Source organism: Harpegnathos saltator, unplaced genomic scaffold (genome assembly GCF_003227715.2).
Source record: "Harpegnathos saltator strain DR-91 unplaced genomic scaffold, Hsal_v8.6 scaffold50, whole genome shotgun sequence".
NCBI classification, from domain to species: Eukaryota; Metazoa; Arthropoda; class Insecta; order Hymenoptera; family Formicidae; genus Harpegnathos; species Harpegnathos saltator.
Genome location: NW_020230316.1, coordinates 175,532 through 186,101, shown reverse-complemented (window position 1 = coordinate 186,101; position 10,570 = coordinate 175,532). Strand labels below are relative to the sequence as shown.

At 61.9% G+C, this 10,570-nt stretch overlaps 1 protein-coding gene across 1 annotated transcript; it reads right to left on the bottom strand.

The window, feature by feature from the left end:
* Positions 1 to 8,607: 8,607 nt before the first annotated feature.
* On the bottom strand, positions 8,608 to 9,534 carry LOC112589408 (uncharacterized). Its single transcript, XM_025302587.1, has one exon. It carries the CDS (start codon positions 9,532 to 9,534, stop codon positions 8,608 to 8,610), a length of 927 nt encoding a protein of 308 aa, XP_025158372.1.
* Positions 9,535 to 10,570: the final 1,036 nt, after the last annotated feature.

Here is a 10,570-nt window from a genome sequence, read left to right as displayed (position 1 = left end):
TACCAAAAAAAAAGGTAATTGGAGCCCCCACCGTGGGCGCCACCTTGAAATAGTGGGGGGGCTTGTGTGCCTTGATGATTTACAGAGTTGTGCCAACGGGGTTCTCGACCCTTGGCAGATTCTACCATGCCAGAGAGATCTGTACTGAGAGGCCAGACTAAGAGCGTCCTTATTCACTCTCGGAGGGGCAGCTGCCTCCGAGTTTCATTCAGGGACCGGAGGACCGTACTTGTACGAGCCGAAGGACCCTACAGCGCGGGCAGAACGGGCTCATGAGCCGGGTGAAGGCAACCGTTCTAGGGGAAGGAAAACCCTGATTGCAAACCCGTACTTGTCAGGACGTATAACCTGACACAATTGCGAGGGGCCAGGGTGCTTCGACACTCTGGCCCCTCTGGTACAGGGGGCTCAGGCATCCCCGGCAGACCCTAGCCTACCACACCGTAACCCTAGGTCATGTCTCTGGGGTCTTGCCTTAATTGGCCAGACCGCGAGGCGGGTCCTCTATAAAACACCACGTAATCCTACGGTTGAGGCATGCCACGCTTATGGGATGAATGGCAGGTGCGTGACCTGTCGCTAGTGGTTCCTCACCCTGGACACCTGGCGAACCCAGGGGGCAAGCTAGCCTTACCCCGGGTAATGCGGGAGCTCTACCCGGTGTCGTCGCCCACTTCCTGCCGCACTCGTGGGAACATTATGCAGATTTCCATTTTTAAAAAAACAAAACTCTCCCAGCTTTCGGGCTCAAAATCCCGTATGGACGGGTGTAGCAACCCGTCAGAGTACTCACCATTCTCCTCGGAGGGTGATTTTTATGGGGAAGGAAAGGGGGGTTTAGAGGTGGTAGGAAATCTACCGGCAGGTGCCACCTCCCCGCCCCCTGGGGAGGAAGATCTAGCTGGCCCCAGTGGAATAGCCGCTGGGATACAGCCACTAAGTGAGGGCCGACGACCTCCCTCGGGGAGGCGCCCCTCCGACCGCGGAGGTGGCGCGGTGAGCTCGCCGGGCAGGTCTATGCGAGCGTCCACCAAACGCAGGACCTGTAAATCACTAGGTTCTGGGGGTCCCAGTCTGTCACTGGTAACCACCAAACCCGGTCCCCTCTGCTCTAAGAGGGGAAAGGATGTATCCCATCCCTCCATGAGAACAAGGAGGAGGAGCAGCAGCAGGAGAAGAGGAGTCGAGAGGTGGGGACCTCGAGACCTGCGAGGGCTGAAGGGGCGTTGGAGCGGACCACCACCGGACCGGTGGTCCTCTCCGACGTCCTGCTCTCGCAGGGATCGAGAATCCCCATATCCCGACTCAGGGAAGGACAGAGGAAGAGGGCCAGGGAGCTGGTGAGCTCCAACGGCAGCAGCAGCAGCGGCTCATGCACCACCATCACCACCGGCCCAGCGCTCGAGCAGGTAAAGAGGGGACGCGGTAGGCCCGTAGTTAGGCAAGGGCGTAGGGATTAGGAAGAGGAAGAAGGCGGAAAAAGAGGAGAAGAAAGGCGGAAAGTGCCAGACTAGAAAAGGAGTTACAGGCCATTCTAGATGCTGGCATATTCCGGTCCCTGGGAGATAGGAGGCCAATGGAAGAGGTCTTCCGAGACAACGCCGCGAAAGGGCTGCTGAGAGAAGCCAAGGTGAGTGAGCTGGCCTCGGAGGTAGGTCGCGCCCTGGGCACGATTCGGTTGGTCTCACGAAGGTCTAAAACTCTGAAGGGGACCTTCGTGGGAGCACTGAATCGTGCCGTAGGGATATCCGAGGCCGTGCACACCACCCTAATGGCCAGGGTGGCCAGTAGGGAAAAGGAAGGGGACATTACCCTGGCCGAAAAAGAGGCAGAAGAACTCCGCATGGAGCTGAAAAAGGTAAGGGTGGAGAATAGGCGGCTAGCGGAGGAGCTGGAATGGACGAAGCGACAAGTCGCTTCGTCGATTCCCATGGATCCTCCGGCGGCTGCCTCTTCTCCACCAGCTCCGTCAGTAGGCCGCAGGAGACCGACCTATGCAGATGTGACGGGAGGATCGTCGTCGGTTGCGACGAGCGAGGAAGGGGAAAGGATAGGGAGGAGAGGGAGAGGGAAGGAAGAAGAAGAGGAGGAGAATAGCCTCTTCCTCCACTCCCACCACCATCAGGGCAGCGGGAAAGGAAGGGGGAGGGTCGGACATCCCATCATTGGATGATAACATGGAGGAGTTGAACGACCCCCCGCCCCACAAACGAAAAGAAGAAAGGAGCGGAGAAGGAACTGGACGCCGACATGGAGGCCCGGTTCCCGGACTGTGGCTGCAGGGCGAAGGTTGACCGGCTCAAAGCCGTAGTCGACCGCCTTGCAGCTGCCGGTGCGGGAGGCGGGGCAGCTATGGCGGTGGGGGCTTCGGCACCCATCCTCCCCGTAGGATCAGGGAAGGAAAAGAAAGGGAAGGCCTCTCCCAAGGAAGAACGGACAGTCCCCGAGGTGCCTAAAGGACAGGGGAAAGTGGAGAGGAAGAAGGAGAGCAAAAAGAGGAAGAAGGCCAGGGCCAAATTAATGAAAGAAGAAGAGGAGAAGAGGATCCGGGAAGGAAGAAGGGGCATTGCTGCCAAGGACCTCCTGGAGGCAGGATGAGATCCGACCCAGAAGGCTCTACTGAAGGCGCTTTTGCCCAGCCAGGGACCAAAGGAGACATGGTCCCAGGTGGTTGGGCGGAAGGAGCTGCAGAGGAGGATGAAGGAGGAGATGAGGACAAACGGGCCGGCCGGCCTGGTGGCCCCCGCTCCAAAAGCCAGACCTGGAGGAAAGGGGGCAGCAGCAGTTGGACGGGGCAGACCCAAACCGCCGCGCTCGGCGGCCGTCACGGTGATATGCCCTGAGGGTGAATATCCCAGATTCATGGTGGAGGCCAGGCGCCGCATCATCCCGGCGGACCTGGGGATAAGAACATCCCTGAAGGTCCGCCGGTCCCTGAGCGGGGCTCTGTTGATTGAGGTGCCTGGCCTTAACGTCGGGGCATCCGTCGACCGGCTTGCGGAGGAGCTCCGCAAGCTGGCGGCGGAAATGGGCCCCGGTTTTCGCATCCAGAGACCGGTGAAGGTCGCAGCACTGCGACTAGCCGGCCTGGATGCGACAACCGGGGCCGATGAGGTGATGGCCGCCGTGGCCCGCGCTGGGGGATGTACGCCCGGGGAAATATCCCCGGTAATGATGAACATCACCCAACGGGGAACGTCCGCGATTGTGGTGCGGTGTCCGCTGGCGGTGGCCGCGAAAGTAACCGCCGCGGAACGGGTCCACGTTGGGTGGACCCGGGCCGGGGTGACAGCGCTGCCCGCTCGCGCAGTGTTGTGCTTCTGGTGCTTGCAACCGGGGTACGTGCGCGAGCGGTGCACCAGCGCCGTCGACCGCAGCGACCTATGTTATCGCTGCGGTACCCCCGGCCACCACGCCGGGGGGTGTCAGCGGGCGGTGAACTGCCCTGTCTGTGTAGAGGCGGGCAGGCCCTCTGGTTATAAGATCGGAGGGCCGGCCTGTGGCCCGGAAAGGAAGAAGAAGAAGAGAGGAAAGAAGGAGCGAGGACCGGAAGGAGCGGGAGGTGCATGGGCGACGGGAGCCCGAGACGTCGCCGGGATACCAGCCCGACCTACATCGGAGCAGCCAAGGGAGGGGAGCGGGTCCCCTCCCCCAGAGAGGAACCCAGAGGGAACCAAGAGGGGAGAACGAGCGGTAGTGAAACACCGGCTCTCACCCCAGCGGGAACCACGAAAGACCAACCGCTCATCCAATTCGACTGGGAGCCGGAGACGACACCGGGCCTGGAAGGATGGGGGGAGGAGCCACCAGCAGCAGCTGGGAGGAAAAGAAAGCGGAGAGAGGACCCGGACCCGGAACTGGACCTATTGACTGGGGACGTGCAACACGAAGGACCAGTCACAGAGGAGGGACAAAGTTCCAAGATGAGGAGGGTGGAGCTACGGGCCTACCCCCAACGACCGTAGGAGGGAACGCCACCCCCATCTCCCCATTCAAACGATTCCTCCTGATACTCCCGAGAGGAAGGAGTCGCAGAAGTAGGGACCCCCCGCCATTCCGCGGAGGTACTTGCAGAAGGGGCCACCACGGCCGAAGTCCCCCCCGGGGAATCCAAGACGGCTCAGCCGTCGGAGGATGACCAGGGGGGACTGAAGTAGGCAGCCCGGAGGAGGCGTGCAAGGTATAGCCTTCACGCCACTCCGGGCCCTACAGGCCGACGTCGGCCGCGGCGCCTAGGCTCAGGACCTCTGTATATACAGAGGATGACTGAGCTGGGCGCCGGGCTGGCAGTGGTCACCGAGCCGACCTGGATCCCGGTTCGCAGCGCAAACTGGTTCGGCGGTCCGAACGGCTCGGTGGCCTCGATGGTAAACCCTGCGATGGGGGCCCCACCCTGTACATTCAGGGAATCGGGACTCTCGTACGTGGCAGTCGATTAGGGGCCCGTTACTGTGGTGGGGATATATCTTCCCCACCGCAGAAACAGGGCCGGTCGTCCTGCCCCAATTAAGGCGGTCCTGGACAGGGTCGGGGAGTTGGTGCGAAGGTGCCATCACCGACCAGTCATAGTTGCCGGGGACTTCAATGCCCACTCGGAAGGGTGGGGCTGTAGTCCCCGGCAGCGGGACCGCCGGGGGGACACCGTAGTCGGCTGGGCGGCGGGACTGGTCCTCGATCTGATGAACGAGAGCTCAGAGAGCACCTGCATGCGGCCGGGAGGCGGAGCCTCGTTCGTTGACTTGACCTGGGCGACCCCCTCGGCCGCCGGGTTCTTCCACGAGTGGAAGGTGGAGGCGGAGGGGGAAACACTGTCTGATCACAGACATATAATGTGGACCCTCCGCCTCCCCAAACTCGAGCAGGTGCTCATCCGCCGCCCAGGGGAGAGGGAGCTCCCTTTCCCCAAGAGATGGGCCCTCAATCGGTTAGACGCGCACAGGTTTCGGGCGGCTGTCCTTGTGGCATCCTGATACCTGGGAGGGGTGCCAGGAGGGCGAGACCCCGACCCCTGTAAAGGGGCCGGGGAAATAGTTGGCATTGTGACGTCGTGCTGCGATGTCGCGATGCCCCGATCCCGCCCCCGTCACCGCCGGGCCACGTATTGGTGGAGCGAGGAGCTACGGCGGCTCAGGTGCTCCGCCATAGCTGCCAGAAGGCAGCTGACACGGGCCCGGCGGGAATACGGGGATGCCGCAGGGGCAAAAAGGGATTACCTCAATGCGAGTGAATCCCTAAAAGTAGCCATCGCCGAGGCAAAGCGAGCGGCCTGGGAGCAACTAGTGAGCTCCCTGGACGACGATCCGTGGGGGCGCCTTTACAAAAGGGTGACTGCGAAGATTCGCCCTTGGACGCCCCCACCGACCGAACAGTTGGACCAGCAGGCCCTCAATGGGCTCCTGGACGCCCTCTTTTCGAGGGTAGAAGGGGGCTCACCCAGGTTTCCTCCCCCAGAAATGGGGGAGGGAGACTGGGATGAGGGCCTGGAGGTCAGTCCGCAGGAGCTCGCTGGGGCCAGAAAGAGGCTCGGGGTCAAGAGCAAGGCCCCTGGCCCCGATGGCCCTGGCCCCGGGATTTCTGGCCGCGCCTGGGCCCTCGCACTCGGCGAGGGAAACCTGTTCGCGGCCACCCGCAGGGTACTGAGTGGGTGCCTCAGGGAGGGGGTATTCCCCCCAGAGTGGAGGAGGGCCAAACTGGTCCTCCTCCACAAGGAGGATAAAGCACCCGGCAGTGCGTCTGCCTATAGGCCGATATGCCTGCTGGACGAGGCGGGCAAGTTGCTTGAACGCATCATTGCCGACCGCCTCGTCCAGCACCTGTCCTTGGAGGGGCCGAACCTCCACGATCGCCAATATGGGTTCAGGCCCGGGAGATCAACATTGGACGCAGTCCAGTGTCTCCGGGGCCTGACCTAGGTGGTCGTGGAGAGGGAGGGTGGGGTGTTGCTGGCAGTATCATTAGATATAAGGAACGCCTTCAACACCCTGCCGTGGCCGGAGATAGGTCGGGCACTCGTGCATCACAGTGTGCCCGTTTATCTCCGGCGTATCCTCTCGGACTACTTCGGGGGCAGGGACCTCGCCTTCCCAGTGGAGGGCGGGGTCCAAGGCTGGCGCACAATGGAACGCGGTGTTCTGCAGGGGTCCGTCTTGGGCCCCCTACTGTGGAACATCGCGTTCGACCGGGTGCTGACAACTCCGCTTCCCCCAGGCTGCCACGTCATCTGCTATGCGGATGACACTTTAGTGGAGGCCGGGCGGGAGAGCTGGGGGGAAGCCCGCCTCCGAGCGGAGGCGGCACTGGTATCGGTGGTGGGCTCCATAAAGGACCTGGACCTATCGGTGGCGCCCCCGAACACCGAAGCTGTATACTTTTACGGCAGAGGTCGAGGGGCGCCTCCGGAGACTCAGGTCCTTGTAGATGGCGTCCAAGTCCGCGTCGGGCCGACGATGAAGTATCTCGGCCTGACGCTGGACAGTCGCTGGAGTTTCGGGCCTCACTTTGGGAACCTGGCCCCCAGGGTGCGCAAGGCAGGCCTGGCGGTCGCCAGCCTCATGAGCGCCCAGGGGGACCCAGGATGGATGGCACGCCGCCTGTATGTCACGGCCGTGCTCTCGATCGCCCTATACGGGGCGCCCATATGGACGCCAAGCTTCTTGGTCTGCCGGAGGGGAAAACGCTCCCTCCGGCAGGCCTTGAAGCTGGTACTGATCAGCGTGATCCGGGGGTATCGGACCGTGTCATATATGGCGGCGACCACCTTGGCCGGCGTCCCTCCCGTGGAGCTCCTTGCCGATGAGAGGTGCATCCTCTATTGGCGGGTGAAGGAGCTCCGCGCGGAGAGAACGCTAAGGGCCAGGGATTTGAAGGGGCTGAAACTCCAGGCCAGGGACCGGACCCTTCGGAAGTGGAAGGACGAATTGTCCGACCTGAAGGTGTCCGGTCCCACAACGGCCGCGGCTGTCTGCCGCTACCTGTCTGAAGTGACGGGCAGGAGGGGACGTGGAATGACATTCCACCTGGTGAAGATGCTGACCGGGCATGGCTGCTTCGATCGGTATCTGCACCGGATACGAAAGGAGCCCACCACTCGATACCACCACTGCCCCATTCTCTAGGACACGGCGCACCACACCCTGTCCGCATGCTCCGCATGGGACGGGGAACGCCGGGTCCACGAGGGGGCGTTGAGGTGCCGAAGGGGGGAACTCTCGCTCCCGGGCATGGTCATGGTCATGTGCGGGAGCGAGGAAGCGTGGGACGCAGCGGCATCCTACTGCAGGGAGACCATCTCGCAGAAGGAGGCCGCAGAGTGGGGACGCCGACCAGGGGTGCGTCACAATAGGCGACGCACTGATCGGCGGTCCCTAGAAGGGGGAATCGGCAGCAGGCCCGAGGTGGCGTCGGCCGAGGAGGACCTGCCTGTCCACAGGGATGGGACAGAGACTCCTCGGCCGCCTCAGGCCCACCTCCGTCCGGACGGGGGGGGACTAGGTTTCCCTAAATCCCCCCGTGCGGTCGGACAGGTAGGACAAGGGGGAGTGGTGTCCCGGTTGGGCCCGGGCCCACTCACCCAAAACCCTCCTCCCCCTTGAATAGCAAGGAGGGTGGGGGTAAGGAGGAGGGGTGGATGTCCCCTTCCTCCTAATATGTGATACCAGAAGGCCAACCGGTGAGGCTCAGCCGACTGGGGCGCCGCGCTCCATACCTTCTCCTCAAGGGGAATGGGGGCGCGGCATCTGGGCGTGGAGCTCGACTATGAGCCCTGGGGCCGAGGTGTCAGGGAGGGAATACTTGCGTAGTTCCCCTGATCCCCCCATCTCGGTCCGACTGGTAGACACCCCGCAGGGGTTTTAGTGAGTAAAAGTCTCATATAACCCTCCGCCCCTCCCAGGGGGTGAAGGGTACCCATTATGGGTTTCCCCTGCGTTATCAAAAACAAAAAAAAAGGTATTTGGAGCTCTACTGTTCTGGAGCTACCAGAAAATCTGAGGATATAATGGAGCTCGATTATTAGAGCTGCCTGAAGGATTCTTAAAACTAAAATCTATTCTGGAGTGTCAGCTATAACAAGGTGACCTAGCTTGGGGCTCGACAATGCGCGGAGCTGCCAAGACAAGGGTTCAACGATGCGTGGAGCTTCCAGATCCTAAGTCTACTTCCTGTAAGGAGGAGCTCTCCCGTGGGGAGCTACCGATAGATAATTCGCACGGACATTCTGGGGTTCATCTGCGGTGGAGCTACCAGGGATTCATGGGAGTTTGATGTGATTTAATGAAAATGGAACCTATTCTTAATTGAACAATATTCAATAGTTACAATTTTATCATTAAAACTGGTGTAATGTGATTTTATATATATATTGTGCGCGTTAGTGTGTCAAAATGGTGTGTTAAATTTTGGGTTGACCCGTTGTCGCCGGCGACGACGGGTTTGATGTGGCCGGCGCTCCCTTTCGGCGGCCTCCTTCTTGGACATTACGTCCCTGCAAAAGGAGGCCGCCGCTTTCCAACCCTACTCACTCCCGCACATGGCTGCGACCATGCGCGGGAGCGAGATTACCCCATCGCGCCATCCCATTGCCCCGGCCAGGACACGGCGCTCCTCCTCCTAGGCCGTACATTCGGCCAGGGTATGGAGCGTCGTGTCCATCAGCGCGGGGCAGTGGTGGCATCTAGTGGTGGGCTCCTTTCCTATCCGGTGCAGATACTTGCCAAAACACCCATGGCCTGTGAGTATCTGTACCAGATGGAAGGATAGTCCGCATCCCCTCCTGCCTGCCCACTCCGGCAGGCAGAGGCGGGCGGCCTCCGCTGTATCGGGCCTGTACCCCCGAGGGTCGGACAATATGTCCGCGCACATTGCATGGGTACGGGCCACAGCCTGAGACTTTAAGGTCCGCACATCCCTGGCTCTTAGGCCCCCCCCTAGTGGAGCCTCCTTGACCCTCCAATAGAGGATCCCCCTCTCCTTCGCAATGAGCTCCACGGGAGGGAAGCCAATCAGGGTGGTCGCCGCCATGTACGAGACCGTGCTGTACGATCTCGTCATTCTTATCATCATGGGCCTCAGCGCCTGCCTCAGCCTCCGTTGGCTTTCGCGGCAGGCGCTGAGTTGGGGCGCCCATATCGGCGCGCCGTATAGTGCGATCGACAGCACGGCCATCGTGTACAGGCGGCGAGCCCTCCATCCCGGGCCCCCAAGGTTGCGCTGCAGGCTGGTAACAGCCAATGCTGCGTTGCGCACCCTGGGGGCCAGGTCCCTAAAGTGCTGGCCAAAGTCCCAACGGCCGTCCAACGTCCGGCCGAGATACTTGATCGTCGGCCCGACGCGGATGCGGACGTCATCGACTAGGAACCGGGTCTCAGGCGGCGCCCCTCGACTGTCGTCGTGAAAAAACACGGATTCAGTCTTTTGGGGCGCCACCCTTAGTCCCAGGCCCTCAATGGTTCCCACCACCGATGCCACTGCAGTCTCTGCGCGGAGGCGAGCCTCCCCCCAGCTCCTCCCCCCGCCACCACTAGGTGTCGTCTGCATAGCAGACGATGTGGCAGCCGGGGGGGAGAGGAGTTCGCAACACCCGGTCGAACGCGATGTTCCATAGTAGAGGGCCGAGCACCGACCCCTACGGAACACTGTGTTCCATTGCGCGCCGATCTTGAACCCCGCCTTCTCGGTTGAAGGCGAGGTCTCTGCCCTCGAACTAGGCTGCCATCGTGCGCCGGAGATAGGCGGGCACCCCGTGATACTCGAGGGCCCGCGCCACCTCCGGCCAGGGCAGGGTGTTGAAGGCATTTTTGATGTTCAGCGACACCGCCAACAACACCCCGCCCCCCTTCTTCACGATCGTCGCGGTCAGGTCCCGGAGGTGCTGGAGAGCATCCAGTGTGGACCTCTCGGACCTGAAGCCATATTGATGGTCGTGGAGATCCGACCCCTTCGAGGACATGTGCTGGACGAGGCGGTCCGCAATGACGCGTTCCAGCATCTTGCCCGCCTCGTCCAGCAGGCAAATCGGCCTGTAGGTCGGCGCACTCCCGGGTGTCTTGCTATCCTTCGGGAGGAGGACCAACTTGGCCCTCCTCCACGCTGGGGGGAACACTCCCTCCTTTAGGCACCCGCTGAAAACTCCGCGTATGGTGGCGGATAGGCTCTCTTCGCCGAGCGCGAGAGCCCAGGCCCGGCCAGGAAATCCGTCGGGGCCAGGGACTTTCTTCTTGGTCCCGAGCTTTCTCCGGGCCTTGACGAGCTCTTCCGGTTACACAGCCAGACCCTCGTCCCAGTCCCCTTCCCCCAGATCGGGGGCGGGGATCCTGGGTGGGCCCCCTTCCACCCTCGGCAAGAGGGTGTCGAGGAGCCCTTCGAGGGCCCGGCTGTCCAACGACTCCGTTGGCGGGGGCGCCCAAGAGCGGGCCTTGCCCATAATTCTTTTGTACGGGCGTCCCCACGGGTCGTCGTGCAGAGAGTTCGTCATTTGTTCCCAGGCTACTCGCTTTGACTCGGCGATGGCGATTCGGAGGGCCTTCCGGGCCAGCCGGTAGGCCTCCGCCGCTCCCGTGACGTCCTCGCCTTT